The sequence below is a fragment of the Zonotrichia albicollis genome, chromosome 19 (genome assembly GCF_047830755.1).
Source record: "Zonotrichia albicollis isolate bZonAlb1 chromosome 19, bZonAlb1.hap1, whole genome shotgun sequence".
Classification (NCBI taxonomy): Eukaryota; Metazoa; Chordata; class Aves; order Passeriformes; family Passerellidae; genus Zonotrichia; species Zonotrichia albicollis.
The window spans coordinates 6,298,610-6,320,658 of record NC_133837.1 but is presented as its reverse complement, the minus strand read 5'-3'; the positions used below and the strand labels follow the sequence as shown (position 1 = coordinate 6,320,658).

The following is a 22,049-nucleotide window of genomic DNA, read 5'->3' as shown; positions in this document are numbered from 1 at the left end:
TGGTTCTACAGGAACACTCAAGCAGGCGCCAAAGGCAATTTTGCAAAGCTGCAACACGTTTCCCTCAGTGCAAGTGACCACTCCAGCTCCTTTGGACACTTCCCTGCACACTCCCACCTCTATGCAGGGAAGGAAAAGGGGGAAGGAGGCCCTCCAGCAGCTCCCCACATTTGGATTGTCTCAGTAAAAGAAAAAAATGTATTTTTGTTTAATGTCCCAAATGGGCACAGCATCAAACGGTTTGTCAGGGACAGGGACAGATGCTCCAGGGTCTGTTGGCCTCTCTCACACCTCTCTGGTTGCTTTTTCCTCCATCTGGGACTCACAGCATTGCTCTGTGTGACTGCAAAGTCTGGAGAAAGAAAAGGAAGCAAACAGTGGGCACTGGGGAGGTGGGACTAACAGGGGAAACAAGGTAAAGTGTGCAGCACTGGTAATTAGAAATAAAAAAATCAAAGGGAATACTGATCTAGGAGGCATCTGGTAAAGTTTTGTGCTATCACTGGTTGAATATTTACTGGGAAATGCTGAATAAAAACTGCTCCTGACACAAGTGTGTGTGTGTGTGTGTGTGTGTGTGTGTGTGTGTGTGTGTGTTTGTGTTCAAAAAAGCAGGACCAGGATTACATTTCTTGTTGGTTTTTAAGAGTTACAAAAACCCAAAACAAACACAACCCAAAATTCCAGGTTTCACTTCATTTCTTGCTCTAGGGTTCCTCAAATCCCATGCCAAACCTAAAAAATGCTAAAAATGCTTTAACCAAAAATGACAGATTGAAAAATCAAAAAAAACCTTAGAAAAAATATTTTCCAGAAGAAACTTAGTTTGGTAGGATGGAGACAAAAGTATTTGATTTTTGAAATTCTGAACATGACTTTTTTTATTTAAGATGCAGCAAGGAGAAGATCTGAACTATTCCTTAACTTTACAGATTTAACTTTAAAAGTTTAGCTTGAATTTTACAAGTTCCCATTTCTTTCACAGATCCACAAGTTTGTTTTTTTTAAAGTGTGCCACCAAAACCAGAGGACAAACAGTGCCCACTCTCAGGCTGATTATTAAAACAAAATCCACCTGTGCAGGTCTGTGACTGCTCAAGAAAACACAGTCACCTTTACCTGTAGCCTGAAGGTATCAATAAGCACCTGCTGCACCCCACCCTGCCATGCCCAAGAGCGTCACTGCAGTTGCAGCACAGCCCTGTGCTCAAGCCTTGGAAAATAAAGAAACAACTTCTGCCACTACAAACAAGGTTGGGTTGGGGTTTTTTTTCCTCATACTGGAGACAGGTTGCAGAGATATTCTGCTTTTTTAATGTGGATTTTACACAGCGGGGTGCTCAGTGTAGGTGAGAGACAGTAAGTCTGGTGAAGGAGTGTAGCCACATTTCTCTTCATAGAAAAAAGCAAGGCACAATTCTTCCCAAGAATATTTCTGGGATTCATTCTCTGAACCTCAAGGAACCAAAACACCATCACTGTGAGTAAACAATCTCCATATTGCATTCTACTTTTGCACAAACACAGGCAGAGCAAATGATAAGAACTGTGTTTTCTTTCTCTGAGGTTCAGAGAATGAGAATCCCAGAAATATTCTTGGGAAGAATTGTGCCTTGCTTTTCTCTGTGAAACAGAGTAACCAGTGTCTACAAAGGAGCTTGTGGAAGACATTGGTTACTGAAAGGTTTAATGTATTTAAATGAAAGATTCTTTACATTAACCCTTTAAAAACATACTTTTCACCAACCTCAACTATAACCTGTGCTGTCCAGAGCCCTTTGTCACTTTAACTCCACACAGTAAATCAATTTTTTTTAATTTAGTGCGATGTTTATCATACAAAATATACAAATACAGCAGTCAAACAAACAACAAAAACCTGTTCCTCAGCCCTAGGCCTTGTCTCCACAAGAAAATTGCAAAATGTCAAGTCAACCTTATTTAATTTGAAACAGATTTTCATTGGATCTGGGGTTAAATAAGAATTGTCTACATTTAGTTTCAAACTAAAATATGCAACTTAAAAGAGATTAACTCAATGTTGTATTAGACAAGCATTATGTTTTTATAGGGACTGTTAAAGCAGAGAAGCTGTTTCAATCCATAAAAAATACATTGCAAATCCTTCTATTTTAGAATTAATAAGAAAAACTACTACAAAGTGGACACTTGCTATTCCTGAAGGGAGCATTGTGCACAATGTCACAGCAGGAGCAGCAACAGACACTACAATTAATGAATGATGACGCTTAAACTTAGTTACATTCAACAAAAAGAATACCAATTTTGTTCAAATTTTTCTCAATGAAAACCAACCCAGTGCAGAAGTGAAGGTTCAGCCTCTTTGTCAGCCTCATGCTTAGAAGTTGAGATGGTTTACTTGAGGTATTGGGGCTGGGTTGGACTTGATCTTTAAGGTCCCTTCCAACTTCGTCATTCTGTGTACTCTGTGAAAACAGCTGGTGCAGCCATCTGCAGTGTGCTGTTTCCTAAAAACACAATTCTGGCTCCCCCATGTACAGAAAATCAGGTTTGAGACCACTCACTCCTACATGGCACCTCTGGAAAGAGTGAGCTCCTAATTGGAACTTCGTTAGGGCTCTTGTACTAATATTTACTGGATCAATTTACTGCATGCAAACACCAGAAAGTTCAGGTTAGGCCCATTCCCAGAAATAAAGACTTGTTTAAAAATCCTGTGAATCACCTCTGAATTGTTCTCATTTTTTATGTAAGCTGTTGACTCCAGAATCTACTCTTGAAGGGCTTTCATGGAGAGGATAAAGCCTCCAGTGGGGATCAGAAAATGAGTGTGCTGTTTTGGCTGTGCAAAGTTATCTGTGTTGTTGTGGATGTGCAGAGCTCTCTGTGCTGTTTTGGCTGTGCAAAGCTCTCTGTGCTGTTTTGGATGTGCAGAGCTCTCTGTGCTGTTTTGGATGTGCAGAGATCTCCATGTTCCTGTGGGATGATGCTATGACATCCCATCCCCAAGGGCAAGTGCCTAAAAACCACCCACAGGTGACCTCTCCTGTGCCATTCCTGCCCCCAGGGCTGACCTCATTAGGAGTTTGCCAGGGGAAAGGAGGAAGAGAGCAGAGCTCCTGGAGGCCAGGAGGGATGTGAGGAGGGAGCAGCTCAAGTCTCTGAAGCTCCTGGGTGCCCCCAGAGCTGAGCCCACCCGGGCTGGGCAGAGGCACCTGCACAAACCCAGCACTCTGTGCCCTGTGACTGAAGGGCTGCTCTGTCTGCTGCAACCTCCCTGCAGCCTCTCACTACGTCATGAATTAAGAGAGTCTTTAATTACATGTTCACGTGGTGCTTTTTCCATGGAGCCACCTGAGGCAGCCCACAGGACAGACCTGCTCAGGGATGAATCACAGCAGGGCAGCACACAGGCTGTTGTCTGCCTGGCTGCTCAGGGTGCAAGGCTTGCAATGCAAAGGCTGCCTGTCAGACTCAGAGGAGGGGTGATGGTTCAGCTGGATGTTGCCCCACAGACTGTTTGATACCAGCCATGGTTCTTAAATGCAGAGTTCAGGAGCTGGACACTGGCTCTGGCTGCCAGGTCCCTCTGCCAGGGATTGCCCTGGTGCTGACAGGAGTGAGGGCTCTGGAGTGGGGCCAGGGCCAAGCAGGAAGCAGCCAGATCTGGATTCCAGCCACTCCATCCCAACATCCTTACCTAACACAGCCCCAAAAGCTCAAATTCCCCTGCCTGGCAGCAGCTGAGCCAGGACAGCTCTGAAACACTGAGCACTCTGTGTTTTGGGGACTCTCCTACCAATCACACCCAAAGCCAGAGCAGAGAGCTTCACACAGGTGTACAGCTGACAGAGCTCTGCCTTGAGTGAACCAACAGCAAACTGCAGTTAAAGACATGAAGGAACAGGCTTGTGGAGAAATCCTACTGAGCAAATGAATTACTGACTCTAAAGGAATATAAAAATTCTGTAAACTCATAACACTGTGTGTCAGAAAAGAAATATCACCCAAGAAAGCCCAGCCTTAAGGCTAAAGTTGTGCAACACCAAGATAAACCCCATGGTGAAAAAGCCAGAAGCAATTCATTGTCATTTATTCCCGGCTCAATGTTTACCCCATCTCCCAGTGCTGCTGGGGGAGGGACCTTTCCTGCTGCAGCTCCAGACACAGCATTTCTTCCTGCTCATACCTGCTGGCTACTGAAAAAAAAAATAAATCTGCACTATTTATAATGCTTCCTTGCTAATTTGAAAACTATTACGGTGACATAGGCATTATAACTTTTTAAAAGGCTCTTTTCAAGACCATGCATCACTTTTAAAGTTCACCTGGGTGTTAGAGAGAAGGAATTCCTCCATAACCAGCCTTTCAGGTTTGGGTGTTCTCTATTTTCTAAGGAGTCCACCTAAGACTGGTAGATCTTTTTCTTTTTTTTTCCCCCCCCACGTCTTCCTGTATCTCTGATGAAAAGCACCTGGAATTTTGCCAAAAGCCTCACAATTAACCAGCACTACATAACAGACCAACACAGTGTGCAGAAACCTGACTTCTAGATTCATCATCCCTCTCCTCCAGCCCCTGGCTGCTGCAAGTCCATAACAAACAACTTATTACTCTGGAATATGAAACACTGAAGGTAATCCTTAAAAATTGAGAATGTAAACAAGTTTAAGAAGCTACATAATACATTTCCATAAGACTATTCAAATCCTGGTCTCAGTTAAACCTCCTCCTAAAATGCATTGGACAGCAGTACTGGGTTCACTTTGGTTGGGTTTTTTTTTTTTTCATGAATGGCCCAAGTGAGATTGGAAAAGCAAAAATGCACTTTTGGTCCACTGTGTGTAGAGTTTTTCTACACAAAGGAGACTTTGGGTTTTTTTTAAGTATATCTAGTTATATATAATTATCAGTAATCACCATTCCCTCTACTCTCAGATAAAAAGACAACATACACAGGTATCCAATCTTTTCTCCCTAACAGCACATGATCAAACCTTCTCTGTACCAGGAACAGAAAACTGGGTACTGCCCCAGAGCACATATCCATTCTAAACAAATTGACAAGAAAAATTAACAACAGAAAATCAACAATGTGGAAAAGTTACAAAGGTAGAAAATCAGCAAGGCACCAGAAGCTGAGGGGATTTTAAAATCAGAGATACAGCAGTCACATTTACACAGATATTCCTTCAAGGCTGTGCTATCTGCTATTGAGACTGGCTGAGTCCATTTGAAACCCTCTGACAGCACCAGAAACTTTATTTCACACAAACTTTTCACCAAAAATACACTTGACAATGGGATAGCTTTAAAACAGAGAACAAACATCAACTGAGAGAAGTTGTTCCTATTTAAACAGTGTTTCCTATTTAAACCAAGTGTTTCCTATTTAAGCCAAGAGCTTACCATTCAGCAGAAATAGCTCACAAATATGTCCCTAAGCCAGGCTCTTTTAGGATACTGGTAGAGTTGGGTGTGACCTCTCTGAAAATGTAAAAGGCATCATGATTTTATCATGGAATCCCATGATATCTTAACCTGCCAAGTCCCCTGTCAAATGTGTCCCGGGTCCCTCACTAACAGACCTTCAACACTCCCTATTTCCTTCTTATAGTTTCTTCATGCTCCTTTTATTCTGAAGGTAACTTATGAACTGAAGAAGTTAAGGCTGGATCTGCACATTTTTCACTCTTTATAACGACTTTTCATTTATTCTGGCATTAAAAAAAAATAAAATTCCAGATTCAGATCAGTTGTACCAACCCACCAGTACCAGACTCCTGCATGTCCCAATTTCCCTGGATCTCATCAGCATTATTTCCTCCGATTGAAATGCTGATTTTATTGTTGCCACAGTTTAAAAAGGAGCAAGGGACTGTTGGACTACCCCAGTCTATTCCTTGTGAAGGGGTAAGGGTATTTAGCAAAGCAGGAAGATTAAAAGGAACATCTTCCTTGCTGGAATCCTCCCAAAATAAGCACAAATTCACTGAAAGTGTAACCACAGGGCTCTTCCAACCTGCCTTCCCTGGCTTCCTTTACTTACTCCTCAGTGATGCAAATGTTTTCAACCTTCACTTTACACATTTGTGATTTTACAGCAGAAACAGGAGCACATCAGGCACAGTGAGCATTATTTCCTGGTGAAACACTAATATGGATTGGATTTGAGACTGGGACTACTCAGAGCTCAGCAAATCCTTGAGAATGACACCAGAACATTCTTCAGCTCACCACCAAGACGTTAAGAACACCCAGGAAGGTTCATGTTCCTCTACATGACACACCTTATTAGCTAGAAAGTTTATACTGTGCTGTCATCAAGAGAAATTTTAATAACGTCCTTTCACAAGCAAACCAGAAATTCAAGTAAACTAGGATTCTCTTGTTTGTTTAGTATTTATCCCCACCCAATTAAATAAAAGAAAAATCCTATAAATAATAGTCTGAAGCCTGCAAAACCACAAATACAGCACAAAACAAAAGCTGTGAAATCATAGTGAAACCACACTGAAATGTAAGTTTTTGGTTCTAGCATACACTGTAGAGTAAGGAATATTTAGTTTTGAGGTGCTGCAATTCCAAATGTAAAATCCATCACCAGATCATGAGATTTCAGTTAACTTCAGGCTATTTTGCAAAAAAGGTTTCTCCCACATGCAAATTAAGCTGCATGATCCCTTCTAATAACAACTGAAATTTTACAGCTGAATAGTGACATGTAACTTTGAATGCAAAACCATAACAGCCAAGCTGCAGCATCACTATTTTTCAATGAAATAAAATAAAACATCAGGTTATATTTGCTGGTTTATATTCCCCACTTTAAAAATGTATTGAAATACTAAACAACATATATTAATCATGTAAATATTTATAAAATTTGGCATGTTTCAGAAAATAACTGAAAGCTAACAATATGTTGAGTCTGAGAGTATTTGTTTTATGCCTCTGCTCTCTGGTGAGAGCAGCATCACAGCAGCCCCATGCCAGGTATGGCTCAAAAAAAAAAGAGTTTATTTACCCTGGCACTGTACATGGCACAACTCAGGTCCTGCTGCTGGATTCTATCAGAAAAACTATCACTGAGGCAAAAAAACTGGCTCAGAATCTCTGGTGTAAGCTTTGAAACTAAAGCAGAAAAGGAAAAAAATATTTGGCACGAAAATCACTTTTAAAAGAATACATTTGGAAAGAGAATTGTAAGCAGAGCAGCAGGCAGAAGCTGAAGGTGCATTTTGCATCCCTGTGAGAATGGCTGCCAGGGAAAGGAGTCACCATTCCAAACCCTCCCTTATAAACAGCTCATCCCTTTGCCTACAGCCCCAATTCCTGCTCTTTCCCACTTCCCCCAAGATGTTTCACTGCCCAAGGGCGAGGATGGGAACCCAGAGAAAGATCATCCTAGCTCCAGACCAAACAGCACAGGCCACAATAAATATCTAAAAATGGGATCTGCAGTTGCTATTAAGTGCTGAGCTTTTATTCTTTTCCCATACAAGTAATTTGCTCCAGTAATCTGAACAAGTGGCTCCCAAGCCCAGCACAGTAATCTGCCCAGACCTATCTCTGGAGTCAGGGACTGGATTGTTAGGAAAAACAAAGGCACATTTCAAAGGTGTTATTCAAAAAGCATTAAGACTAATAACTATTCATATGGGATAGAAAAAAATAATTATGAGAATATTGTAGGAGAATCACGTCATGTTTCGGGGCACGGTGAGTTCCAGCAATTACATTCACATCCATTTGCCCCCTTCTGGGAATGGTGTGGAACAACCCAGCCCAAACATGCTGATGCTGAGAGCCCTTTTTCCCTCAGAAATGTCTAATACATAAATTTTTATTCAAAATATTTTACAATTAAATGGAAGAATTTATCCCAGCTTAATCCAAAGGATTTACAAATCCTTCGATAACTTGGGTTCCAGTGATCCCAGAAAAAAAAAAAGGATTTTATTATCTCAAAGCCACAAATGTAGACACAACTAAGGTGACACAGGGGAACCCTGCAGTTCCAAGGCACTTCTTGTATGTGGGAAGCTGAGCTTCACCAGCTCCATGTGCACCAGCATCCACATTTACCTGGGATCCTGCTGCTCTCTGGAATAACTAATGAGCTCACAGATTGCCATGACCTGGAAAAAATTCCAGGAAATGATGGAAAACCAGTGGCCATCCCTGGGAGCAGCACTGGAGTCCTGAGGGGAACCAGCAGGGTCAGTCCTGGCATCAGAGCACCAGGGCAAGAACTCTGATTACTGTGGAGAGCACCTGGCACACTCTGATACATCCAGGGAATGGAATTCTGAAGGATAAAACAGCAATGAGAGGTGTACCCAGATCAGGGCAAATTTACCCCACTGGATGCAGAGTTCCTGCAAATGACATTTTGTTTTCTGTTTAGTGCTAAAGCTGAGCCAAAAAATTCATATAAAAGCACATACAAGGAAGTTTGTAACATTTAGAGAATGACAGAATTCTGCTACAGCTGAACAACACTTACTTAATATTGAATTTTAAAAAGAACCTAGAATAAAGAAGTATATTCTACACCAAGATAAAACCCCAAAGCTTCAGCCCCACAGAAACACAAAAATCATCACATTTTAAAAAACAGGTATTTCTACTGCGATGCTGCATTATAGAAACATAATAATAAAAAAAAATAATTAAGGGAAAAATAAAACATGCCACAAAAGCCACTCTTCTACCCTAAAATTAGTGATTGTTTATAATTTGAATTTTTTTTCAAAAAGTTACACCAGCCCAGCAAAAGGAAGCATGGTGACCTGCATACCCACACAGGGAAGTAGATGTTTGTAAATAATTCCACCAAAGCAAAGGCAAGACCTTTAAAATTATTTTTAAGACACTGCTTTAAAGTGTCTTGAAAGACTGATTTTCAAGACTTTAAAGAATGATTTTCAAGCAACTTTTATCCACTTTCTAAACAGGTCTTGTCCTGACAATTTCCTTAATAATTTTCATTCCAAAAAAATCTTATTTTTGCTAACTATAAAATCCATTTTATAGATATAAAATATAAAATATAAAATATAAAATATAAAATATAAAATATAAAATATAAAATATAAAATATAAAATATAAAATATAAAATATAAAATATAAAATACATTTGAAGTTTCAGTAATCTGCAGCTGTCTTATCTACAGAGCAGTGGGTGAAACAAGAGGGTTCTCATGTTCAGTTCTGAATAGAAATTTTAGCATCTCTGGAACATTGAAATTAGTAGCCAAAAGCCTTTTTTCAAGACTTTTAAGACTGATTTTCAAACAACTTTTACCCACTTTCTGAACACATTTAGTCCTGACTATTTCCTTAATAATTTTCATTCAAAAAAACCCTTACTTTTGCTAACTATAAAATCTATACTATAAAATCTAAACTATAAAAAATATATAAATATAAATATTAAATATAAAAATAAAACACATTTAAAGTTTCAGTAACCTGCAGCTTATCTACACAGCAGTGGGTGAAACAAGAGGGTTCTCATGTTCAGTTTTGAATAGAAGTTTTAACATCTCTGGAACATTGGAATTAGTAGCCAAAAGCCCCTTTGCTTATGCATTAACAGGAGTGGTTTTCAGACAGAGCTACAAGTATCAAAATATTTTCCTTGTGCCATCCTGTGTGTGAGAGAGGAAATCATTTCACTGAGCAGCTCAGCCATGTCACCAGTGACTGGCACACGCACCCAGAAATTTAAAGTTTGTCATTTACAAACTTTAACAAAAAATGACAATGAAAGGCAGCCCCAGCAGTCAGCAGCGGGTGAGCAGTTGACTTGGCCATTTCCCTGTTGCATTTCCCAGCTCCTGAGCAAACACAGAGCCGTGACAATCAGTCCTGCCTGCAGTGACTCCTTTCCCTTTCCAGGACCTGTGCGTTTGGCTGTCGATTATAGACAAGCTTTGGCAGGTTCCTGTGGCAAGCAGGCTTGGAGTTAGTTCAGTCCCGCCTTCAGAAAGGAGACTCATGAAGGACAGAAATTTAAATAAAAATGAAGAGGGGGGAGGAAAAAAAGAAAAAGAGCGAGAATATTAAAGCTACAAAGGGCATTCAATAAAAAAGTCAGTCTCCAAAAAATGAGCAAAATTATTTTTTGAGCTTTGCTACCACCTGCGTACAGTCAGTTCTGCTGCCCACGAGTCACTTGCACAGAACTTAAAATATCCTCAGTGTTAACTCAGCCACTTCTGACCCCACAGTGCAAAAGGAACAGGCACCAGAGCTGAGAGCAAAACTTGGTTGTTGGAGGGCACGGAGCGACGGGAGCTGCCTTCGATAGGAGATGCTGAGGTAATGCTCAATGAGAGCGGTGGACGCAAACAAATGAATCGTAGCTGCAGGCTGGAGTAATATCAGGTGCATCTCTACACCCCGAGGGCTCAACTCCTACACGCTCAGGTCCCTCCCCTGGAACAGCCTCCTGCAGTTTCACTCAGGGCTCGGGCAGAGAACAGGTACTGCTCTCGCAGCAGTGACAGCTCCAGCGCAGCGCCCGCCCGCCGGCCCTCGGACACCCCGCTGCCCGGTGAGTACATTGCTTCACAGCATTTCTTTCAATAAAACTTTGCTGGTATTAAGGAGGAAATCTGAGGTGCTCAGTTCCCAGCTGTCCCAGCAGCCAGGGTTACTCCAGCAGGTGCACTCACGGCACCAGTCTCAGCTTTCAGCAGAAATATTCACCTCTCCTGTTGAAACTTTCAGTCTGGGAGAAAACCTAACTCTTGCAAGTTTTTATAATAATTAACTCTTGTGGGTGCAAAGGGTTTTCAGCATCTTTTATTTATTTTTTTTGATTTGGGGAGTTAATATATTGCTATATTCCTTAAAATTGCTGTGTTTGCTGTGCCAGCTCTGCTTCCTTGAGTCGTGTCAGATTCATCTGAAAAGCTTGTGTAAAAATATTGTGCTCCAGCTTTGATTTATTAATTTTTCCAGCTTCTGGAAATTTAGCAGAAAATCAGATCGTTTTCTATTTTCTAGTCAATTAGAGTGTATTAAGACATTGATTTATTAACTTGGTATGTAGAGAGATTTTTATTTCCTATCCACGCTGCCTAAGCAAGTAATTTATTCTGTGTTTCGGAGCTTCCTCTCACACACAGACACACACACAGAGCAGTTCCCGTGGGTCTGCACCTCACACACACTCACTGCCCTCCCAGCCCACCCCTCTCACCCCTGCTTCCTCCTAATTAACAATCAGCTGTGTTAAAATTTTATCTTTCAGTTTCAAGGACCTGGAAGTTTAGAAGGGAGGGGTGGTTAATCGCTGGAAAAATCTCAGCTAGAATAAAACTCACAAATCTTGTTCTTGCAACACCCTGGGTAGGTGACAATGGCATGTCCTTGGGTTATGCAATAATGCCACATCACAATATTTTAATTATAGCATGTCCTTCAAAATGTTCCACCCCAGTGAGTCCTCCTGGTCAGAGAGATCCACATCACCAGAAGGAGCCTGCAATAATAATGGGGTGGGCATGAGCAGCTGTTACGTACTTTGCTGAAGCAGTGTCCTAAAAAGAAATGTAATTACTGTCCCTGCTTGTAATAAAAGACATTTTGAAATTTCCTCTTTGATCAACTGGGCATCTTAAACAATTTAAACTACTTTAAAACCCTAAAAAAACAACCTGGCCAGATATATATGCACATATCTATGTGTGTGGATGAATCCACATGTGCATATGTGTGTATACACTTATCCCCACGGACATTTTTTTGTTTATATATTTACACACAATGTTCGACTACATTCCTGTTTTCTGAACCTGCCAACAGGTTAAAGGCAAGGAGGGAGCAACAAGCTGCCCTTAAAAATAGAAGGAAGGAAACTTGGAGCAGTCAGTCTCAGGCTGGAAAGGGCGACAGGTTCGAAAGCCATGAGGAGGTTACTAGTGCCAAAAACAAACAACTAAGATAACCTCAAGTTTAATCAAGATTATCTGAATAACTTGTTTTCAATAAAAATATAAATAAATAACACTACTGCATTTCAAAACTAGAGAATTATAATAATATAGAACCATCTGCATTTCTACAAGCAGGTCTACAGGAAATAAATTCTCTAAGAAAAAAAAGTTATGTAAAAATTATCCTGCTGGTGAAGATTTTTTCCCTGTTTTTAAAAGATATTACAAGTGATGGCATTGAAGTTTAAGGAAAAAGCAACTACTTATTTTGATATTTTCTTTCCAATACGAAATTCTAACTTTGGCAGCACAAAACATACATTGTACAGCTGTAAGTAACATTATTTATATAGGGACAGTTTTAATTGGTTACACCTATTTTAAACTATTAATGTCCTTTTTGACTGTGTGATCAAATAGTTTTAATGTTTTTAATGCTAAAATATGTCTCTCTGCCAGACACTCCTGTGAATTAGGGACCAGAGGAAGAATTATCCTACTTGTCTAACTTTAGAAATATTTTATTACTGGCATTTTTAAGCCATGAGAAAAAAAAAGGATTAAATAGTAAAAGAGAGAAAGAAAACATTCACCTGGCTGGCCTGACCTAAGTTTAGGAAAGGTAAACACCCTTTAAAATGAGCTGCTCTCTGCACCTCCCAAGTCAGAGCAGCAGGTTCTGGAGCCATCAAAACAAATTAAACAGAAAGAAATAAAAAGCTGTTGGAATGCTCTCCTGCTGTACCCACGGCAGAGGAGCTCCAAGGCTTGAAATTTCTAACATGAAAACTGCAACAACGCATTTTATCTTGTTAAGAAATGATAGTTAATACTCTGTCCAACAGGAATAACTTGAATCAAAGTTAAATACCAAGTACAAAGTCAGAGGGGGGAGGACAGGACACACAGGAATTTTCATTATGAAGCAAAGGAAAGCTGGAAGAACAAGGAAATCTAATTACCATCCCTTTATTATAAATGCTGCACCTGAATGCAGATTCGGACGTTATCATAAATGCTTCACCTCAGAAAGCAATGGAGTTTTGACAACAATATCTTTTTTCAAGAATAATTAGTACAAGCACTTCCAAGAAGATATAAAGAATAACAGGTACAAACTGACTTGACCGAGTCCATTACAAACTTTCCATGCTAGTTACACATCATTAGTTAAAAGTAAGTGCAACAAGCTCACTTAAGACAGAAGAAAGAGCTCAGTTCCCTACCTCAACCTCTCCTCCTGTCTCAGTATTTCATTTACTTATTTTTTAATGTAAAAATATTATTTTTAATATTTCAAAGGATTTCTAGCTATTGTTATTTAAAATATTTTAAAATACAATATATTATTTTTTTAAATTTATCGGACTACTTTTTCAGCCATACTCCAATGATGAGAATTTAACATGCTAATGCATTTTTCCTTGCTGCACTTACAGTATCAGTATCCAACTCAAACAACCACATTAAAACCTGAAAAACAAAAAAGCTACTTCTCTAGAAAATCCTTTTTCATTAATCTGAAGCACATTTAAACACTTGTTAATTTTAGGAAAAAGCTTGATTACTTTTTTCTACTTGCAGAGCAGCTTTGCATTTTTAAGGGTGCCTTCACAATAACTATTTTAACAAAATTAATACTTCTATAACATCAGAAACAACATTTAATACAATTTGCTAGAATTACTATACCTGATGAGCCAAGCAGCAATTCTGTAGCTTTCCCTTCAGTTTTCATCATGAGTTGCCTGTCATTTTCTGTTAAATAATCCCTGATTTAAGAAATGCAAAACATCTCTACTTGAACTAAAATCTCACATAATTACCAGCAATTCTTTTCATAAACTTAGTATTTTAATACTACTAATTCAAACTTCTATGTAAAAAGCTTTTTTTTAAAAAAAAAATGGAGCTATCTCGTCACTCTTCCAATTAGTATTCCTGTAGTTTCGGGTAACACAATAGATACAGTACGTGGTTTTGCAACAGTCATCATTTTGATAATGATGCTTGTAGTTCATGATGAAATCATCAGTTTTTAGATCTCTGCCATAACACATCCTATAAAATCATGAGAACTTGACTGCGAGAGTTTCTCACGCCTTCAGAATCAGTGAACATAATGGAACAAGCCGGTACAAGCCCTCCCGACTTATCTAGCCAGCGAATCACCAGGCTGGATAAAGTATCCACAACCTTCCTTTTTCCAAAGAAAGGCAGATAGATCCTTCCCCTAGAAATCAATTACTGTCAGACACTTTTCCCCCCCGAGTTAACACACTGGGGTGCCCGTGTTAACCATGTGCAATCTGTGAGCAGCAGGAGGATGGGAGGGGTGTTTGTCAGGCAGAGGATTCCATTAGTCAGACACTGCAGCGCTCATTTCTCTTAATTGAATTAGGAAGAGGAAGAAAATCGGTGTGGTTTTATCCTTCGAGAGATTGGGCACTTTTGAGGCACCCATTGAGACTGGGCTGTTGGGAAACGCCACAGCAGTGAAGAGAGGGGTTGGTCAGTCTCAGAAAGAGCCCAGTCAGCCGCCCAAGAGCGACCCATGCACCCCACCCTTGTGTCACCACAGCAGGAAATTCCCTCCTCGCTCTCCCGGACCGGCCCGACAGGCTCGCCCCACATCCAGCCCCTGCTGGGACCTGCCTCTTCCCATCCCACCCACTCCACTCCTCTCTCAACAGCTCCACCTGGATTTCTACTTTCATCTTCTCAATGAATGTTCCTCCAGCTTTCAAAGAGAACTCTCCCGAGCCACAGCACAGGCAGGTGACAAGTGCTGCTGCTGGAAATGAGGCCACTTGTGTGACTGTGTTTGGGTGTGGGAGGATGCCAAAGGTCAATGCCCATCCAAATCCAGCCTGACATCCAGCTTTTTTATTGTTTTAAAAAACTCAAATAACACAACATATGCAGTATGAGGGGGAATGCTCTTAAGACAAGGCACTACATTGTGTTTAGTTCCAACGTGCCACTAAAGCTCATTTTAAACTTTGTGTTTCAGTTCCTGCACTACCAGTGGTGAAAGCCTTGTTTTCCGGCGCCCTCTTCCCTGAGACACCACAGGAGCTGGCTGCTTCTCCTCACCTGGGAAGAAGGATTCTAGAAACCTGAAAAACCGGAAACATCACGAGGCTACAACCGAGGGAAGCCAACCACAAGAAAGTTTTTATAAAGAACCATTACATTTAATTGTTTAAAGCAGAAAAAAGAATGAGTCTCCTCAAAGAACGTAAACCCAAGAAGCCTCATTACATCCCAAGACCACCGGGAAAGCCATTCAAGTACAAGTGCTTCCAGTGCCCCTTCACTTGCAATGAGAAATCCCATCTCTTTAACCACATGAAGTATGGCCTCTGCAAGAACTCCATCACTTTGGTGTCAGAGCAGGATCGTGTCATCAAGTGTCCAAAGGGCAGCTCCCTGGAGCCCAAACAGATCAACCAGCTGGAATCTACTGTCAAACCAACTTCTTCTAAATCTGTCACAAACGGACTGTCAAGCCTCGATTCAAAGCCTCAATATCCTTTTACAAAAGAAGACGCCAAGGAAAACGTTGAATTACAAAACCAAGCAACAAATGCTGCAATTCAAGGACAGAAACCTGCGATTCCGAAGGAACTAAGCCCTGGCAGCTCTGCAGCAGAAGGTGCCATCAGCGTGCAGCCCCTGATGGAGGGCATGGTCAGGCCCTCAGCCTTTGTTCCCGTTGGAGAACACCGAGACAGCAAGGGCCCAGAAATCACTGAGGCATCTGAAATCCTCTCCCTCTCTAACAAAAGTTCTCCTTTTCACACCAAGTCTGCGTTTCATGCACCAGCTCACCCGTGGAAGGCAGGTTCTTTCCTCCCAGAATTTCCACATAAAGTTGCTCCCACAAAAGGCTTTGGTTCCATTTCACCCTACATGCAACCAATGATTCCTGAGTACTCACCCCATTTCTACGAGCACCGGCTTGCTATCTACACACCTTACCTGCTCCCAGGTAGCTCAGAGTGTGAAAGCTCTGCTCTCTCTGTCTATGGAACACAAGATCAAAGACATTTTCTTCCCCACCCTGGGCCACTTCCAAAACCCCTAAATCCATCAGCATATGAACACTATCGATTGTTCCAACAGTACCACTCCACTCCACCAATACCATATGGATTTTGTAGGCCAACAGATCCTCCATTTTACAGATTTTCACATGTAGCTGGTATTAACAGGGATCAAAACTCTCATCTGATGGAAGAAACCACCTTGCTGTACCCAGCCTCCTTAAGCCCTTCCCAACAATACCCTCTAAGCTCACATAAAAAACAAGCAGATTATGAAAAGGAAATGACATTATTGCATGCCAAAGGTAACGCTAAGGATGACCAAAATGAAAGAGAGAATGCCAAAATGAGCCCTCTTGCAGGAAGTGCAGCAACAGGCTCCCCTGGCAGACCCAGCCCCACCAACTTCACCCAGACAAGCCACACGTGTGAGGGTTTGTTTGACCTCTCCAACAAGTCATCATCCACATCCCTGGGCAAGTATGACCAATCAGAAGAAAACTTCACAGCCTTCAGACCTGTGAGAAAAAGCACAGACCAAGCGCCTTCCCTTCAAGGAGTGCAGGCACAGCAGGACAGAGGGGATTCACCTAACAGGTAAAATAACACTTTGCAAATCCTTGTCAGGTTTACACAAAGACAGATGGGCACATTTCATGCAATGCCTGTTTATATTTAGATTTACAGCAGTGAGTTAATCTGTTCTGTACTAACTGTGCAAAGCACACAGGTGCTACAGTGAGCAGACTGTTCATTCTCCTTAAATGTACTACCAATTTCCACTGTGTTTTTGTACTTCCAATGTACTTGAGTACTTCAGAGAATTATTTCCACTACAATGATGGTAAAAGGGATTTGGGGATTTAAAGGAGAAACAACAGAATTGTTGGATTTCTAGCCTAGAAGTGTATATTTTTTCCTGCCCACTTCCTCAGCCCCAGTTTAAAAGAGCAATTGATGGTGAACTCTCTTTTCTCCTTGTTTCTTCCAGCATCAATGTCACTGATGAAGACTCACACACACAGACCGATGGCCAGAACAACGCGGGCTCCCTGTCCAACACGGAGGAAGACACAGGGATAGGTCCCCTCAATCTTTCAAAAAAGCCTGACACGAGCACAGGACCTACTCATGAGCACATGTACAAAACCCCATCCAAAACTGACAGGCAGAGCTTCCTGGAAATGCAGGACATGCCCCTGAACCTCTCAGTGAAGGACTCCTGTAACACATCCAGCCTGAAAACATCCTTCCACAGCCCATCCCACGACAACACCGCCGCTCCCAACGCCGACAAGGAGAGTTCCGGAGCGGAGCCCTGCGTCCCCAAGCCCCCCAGCAGCGGTGCCTGTGACAAACCCTCGGCAGCCCAGCGTGGTGAGGCTGCAGACTTGGGGCTCATGGAGAGCTGTGATGAGCAGAAGCAGACAGCAGCCGTGGCCCTGTGCCAGCTGGCTGCCTACAGCCCCGGTGCCGCGCGGCTGGACGGCGACGGGCACGGCGCGCCCGCAGAACCCGCGGCCGATGCTCAGGATGCTCAGTGCAACCCAAAGGGGAAAGGACAGAAAAGGACAAACCAAAAAGAGTCCACAAAATCCCAGCAAGGTGCTAAGAGGGTCAGGCCCAATGACTGCAGCAGAGTCTTCACTTTAAGGAAGAGAACAAGAGTGTCCTAATTCTCCTCCTTCCAGTGAGGTTCTGGTTACCAGCATCATCGTGAAATTTTTACAAACCCTCATTCCTTGGGCTTGGCCCATGACAAGATACATTCAATCTCTCCAGTGTAAATAATGTTCATAATTTTATATTAATATTTTTAAGTAATTGAACTTTGCCTTGTACAAGCTCAGGTTTTGATGAGTGAATTTTTGCATTCGTTACTAAAGCCAAAGTAAATTAGATGAATCTTCAAGGGGTTTTTGCAATTGTATGATGTAAAATAACTTTTACAACTTCTTTTCTTAAAAGACATTTAAGCTCTAGAAACAATATTGCTCAATAACATACTGTCATAGTCTTTTTCCAACCTTAACTTCATCTAGTAGGGGAGGTTTTGGGTCTTTTTTTTTTTCCTTTGAAAACCTTTTTATGTCACTGTGCAGTAGTTTAAACAAGCTTAAGATTAAAACTGGCTTTTAGAATATACTGTAAAAACTGCTCTGTGTATGGATGCACTTTGCCATTCTGCCCTAAGAGAGAACAACAGCCCAAATTTAGTTACTCAGAGGCAGAGGCCACTTGAAATAAACTGCCCCAAACCCTGTGTAAGCAACCTCTTCTCACACTGAGACCAAGATGCAAATCAAACCAAAGAAAGCCTGCACAGGTTTAATAACTGCAGTTTACGTACAACCTTAAGTAAATGGCTGTGAAAACAACACTGAAAATATGAAGAACTAAGCAATCCAGGTGCCTGCTTGGCTGAGGTTAGACAGACACTGGGCAGCCTTCAAACTCCAGGCCTAAAATGTTATTTATATAATTTATTTCATCTGAGGCAAACTCTCCTGGTGAAGGTCTTGTTTCAGTGCATGTGTTATCACTCACTATCAGTTTCTGTGTCCTTCTACATACAGCCATAAAACTATTTCCTACTTCTATATCTGTGTATATAAACTGGCAATTTTTCAAATAAATCTTGTGATCTGTACTTACAATATATGGAAAGTCATTAATGAACACAAATACATTTACTACACTATCTGTACTGAAAAACAGCTAGCAAGAAGTTGCTAGTTAAATTTTCAATTGGCAAGCAGAATTTTGGGATCAAATCAATTCCAAACAAAAGAAGCTTTCTTCAGTGACGGAAACTCACTATGCAGGTTAATTCATCCATACTTTTAATTCCAAATAATGAAGCTCAGAATTCCCTCTGCCTTAAAGCTGCTGTCCAGCTTGTCCAAACCGCTGCAAAAGTTCAACTAAAATAAGGCTGTGTAAATTTGCAGAGTGTAAGGAGAACAAACCCAGAACAAGCATTATTCCCATAAAACCACAAGTACACATTTCTCACTGATCATTACTCAGGTTAGAGGCATCCTCACCTGCCTGAACATCACTAATAGGTGTAAACCTACTCAAGGAAGTGGAGTTGCATTGAACATAATGCAGAATTCCCAGAATTTTTTTATTTCATGTTTTGTGCTGTGCTGCTTTGAGCCAACAACTCAGACAGAGCATTGTAACAAGTTTAGTAATTAAATAGTAAATGACAGAACTTCAGTTTCTGAGGTAAGGAACAAAAAGAGATACAATGATCTTTAATTTAATTCTTCATAGAGAAAAGCTTATCTCACATTATCAAAAGGCAAAAATATCAATGTGAGTTTGAAAAAAGGGAGTGCAGTAAAAGAAGAAGCCAAATCAACTGAAATGCCAACAGCAGGGCGTAAGTCAGTGTGAGGTACTGAGCTGTACATCAGCATGTGCTTTCCAGTCCAAGATTAAAGCTTCAACCTTAGGGTCAGATGCTGCTAAATCCCTAATTTCCAAACATGAAATTACAGAGTCATGTGTCACCACTGCCACCCTTCACACCACTTTAAGCTATGTGCCTCACTCATCTCTGAGAGCAGAAAACTTCAGATAGTATTACCCACAATTTGAAAATAATATCTCATGTATCTCTTTACTTGGTAATTTGAATTTCTTTAAAGTGAATGGAAAAAAAACTTTTTGGTGTTTCTTCCATAGAATTCAAGGATTTATTCTTCCCCATTTCCATACAAATATTATTTATAAAAGCCAGCTCCAGTGCTGATCTGATCTGTCTTCTTCAAATTAAATAAAAATCTGTCATGAGGTTATACAGATTCCCTGACAGAGGTGGACAGTTCTGGTTTTGTCAGAACTGAAGTACAGATTTACCTTTGGAGAATTTCCCTTTCATGATTCCTCAGCTAGAAGGTTTTTAACTGTTTCACATGGAAGGGCAAAAGTAATGAAAAAAGGGAAACCAACTGAAGGCTCACTGCACACACTTTCTCACATGCACCACATGCTAGAATGGACATGAACTCCCTCCAGGAAGACAGAGTAATAAACTGTATTAAATGTCACATTTTACAGAACATCTTCAAACTAGAAAAGATTTAGCACCCTGACTTACTTTGAAATATTTTTTAAATTTAGTGTTCAATTCTCTGTTCAACACAGAAGCACCAGGTGGGACCCAAAGAACCATCTAGAACAAGCCACTGCTGTAAAAGCACCCAAGGGTGGATGGCAGCTGCTACACTGTGCTTCTGTCATTCCCACTGTGTATGGCATTGACCAAAATTACATTAATATCTCTGTTATTCAATGTATGTTGATAACTACAGAACACACAAAGAAACAATTCCTCTGCCCTTTTTCTTTCCATCCTGCTGTTTCAAAAACCCATTTAAAACATAAACAGTTCATGTATAAATTACATGAAACTGGCCTTTGAAATTTAACCATAAACAAACTGCAGAAGCTACTGGCTTTAAAGTGTAAGTTAGTCATCAATTATTTAATATATTCTGCTTAAATAATGACACTGACACAATATGGAGACATGCAGAATTGTTTTATACAAGTGTACAAAGAAACATGGGAGGGAAGAAGAAAGAAGAAAACCCCAAGAAATTAATTCCATTTTGGAAAGAAATATTTATTAAGTATAAAAAAAAGGCACACCCAAGCCAATGCTTTAGACAGAAGTACTTAAATATCCCCATGGGCAAATGTTTTACTGTAGAACTCAGTGGTTCAGTCATCACCCAGCACTCACACATCAGCAAATCCCAGCCTATTGCCACACATTTGGTGCTTAATAATATAAATTATTCCATGCACTTACAGTCAGCAGGCCCAACTCACCATCAGGGATTCGGGAAGGGAGCAGCAATCCTCTCCTGCCCAGCTCAGCCAGGGCCAGGCACCCCCCGTGCCACGCGTTGTCTGTTTCCTGGAAACTAAAATCAGAACAAGTTTTGTTAAAACTGACCCTCCCTCTCAGGATTTCATTTCTTACAGTGAATTCCTAACATTTTAAAAGATCCCTAGTCCAAACCAGCATGTTCTTGTTGTGTTATTGATGCCACTGGACTTGTAAAATAGAAGTTGAACATGTTTTCCTTCCTGTTTATGCAACATAAACAGTGCTATAAATATGATTAAATAAGCAAAAAACTCATGTATGACTATAAATGTAACTCAGTACAGAAGATTCAATACCTGGAACTCATAGAAAAAAGGAAAGCAACTTCCCAGTAATGGGTAAAAGATGTACAGAACATACCCAAAATAACTAATGAGTTTTGTGCCAAATGCAGCCCTTAACTTGCAAAAGAGGTTCAAATGGCAACTCCCAGCAAACCCATTACAAGAGTTTATGAAGTAAGCAAATAGTGGTTTTTATCCACCTTTAGAAAACATAAACCAGAGAAACTTACAGTGAACACAGCAAAAAACCCCAAATGGTAAATAATTTTTAGTGGGCTGCACTGTTAATGGAGATTATTAATCATCTCGAGATTATGGAGTGAAAAGAGGAAAGGCAGCATGCTGCAGGATTAAATCTGAACAGAGTTCATTCAGTATCACACTAGGAATAGGAATCTGAGAAGAAAACCCCAAATGGTAAATAATTTTTAGTGGGCTGGCAGATAATGGAGTGAAAAGAGGAAAGGTGGCATGCTGAAGGATTAAATCAGAATTCATTCTGCATTACACTAGGAGTAGGAATCTGAGAAGAAAACACTGGACAGCCAGGCTAGGTCATATCCAAGCTTCATTTCTCCCAACACCATCTCTGAATTGCAGCTCTGAGAGCAGGTGCTCAGCAAAGAAAAGCAGGACTCCCATCCCCTTCCTGCCCCCCTGGCTTTGGCAATCAGCAGCACTGAGACAGCTCAACCAGAGGCTGGAGCCAGATTCATTATTTAATAACCTCTGAAGGGACTCTCTTCCATTAATTTGGATAATCCCTTTTTGAACTCCCTTTACACTTTTGGCTCCCATAACATCCCGTGGCAATGACTTCCACTGGTTAATTACAATTGTGTGGAAATGCACTTCCTGCTGCTTCCCTGCTCT

The 22,049-nt window shown here is 40.8% G+C and overlaps 2 protein-coding genes across 2 annotated transcripts in view; one reads left to right on the top strand and one right to left on the bottom strand.

Moving 5' to 3' along the window:
* TBCD (tubulin folding cofactor D) overlaps window positions 1–22,049 on the bottom strand; it is a 119,883-nt gene that overhangs the window by 72,952 nt on the left and 24,882 nt on the right. The window contains exon 14 of the mRNA XM_074555257.1: window positions 20,832–20,926. Within this exon, the coding sequence (XP_074411358.1) occupies window positions 20,832–20,926 (95 nt within the window). The remainder of the gene's footprint in view (window positions 1–20,831; window positions 20,927–22,049) is intronic.
* Window positions 14,953–18,631, top strand: ZNF750 (zinc finger protein 750). Its single transcript, XM_005494479.3, has 2 exons — window positions 14,953–16,580; window positions 16,975–18,631. The coding sequence occupies exons 1-2, from the start codon at window positions 15,157–15,159 to the stop codon at window positions 17,657–17,659; spliced, it is 2,109 nt and encodes a 702-aa protein (XP_005494536.2). The 5' UTR covers window positions 14,953–15,156; the 3' UTR covers window positions 17,660–18,631.

Excerpts from the sequence above, each read along its gene's own strand:
- ZNF750 (XM_005494479.3), top strand. The coding sequence starts at position 15,157 with ATGAGTCTCCTCAAAGAACGTAAACCCAAGAAGCCTCATTACATCCCA. Across the intron at positions 16,581-16,974 it reads AGAGGGGATTCACCTAACAG|CATCAATGTCACTGATGAAG; the intron begins GTAAAATAACAC and ends TGTTTCTTCCAG.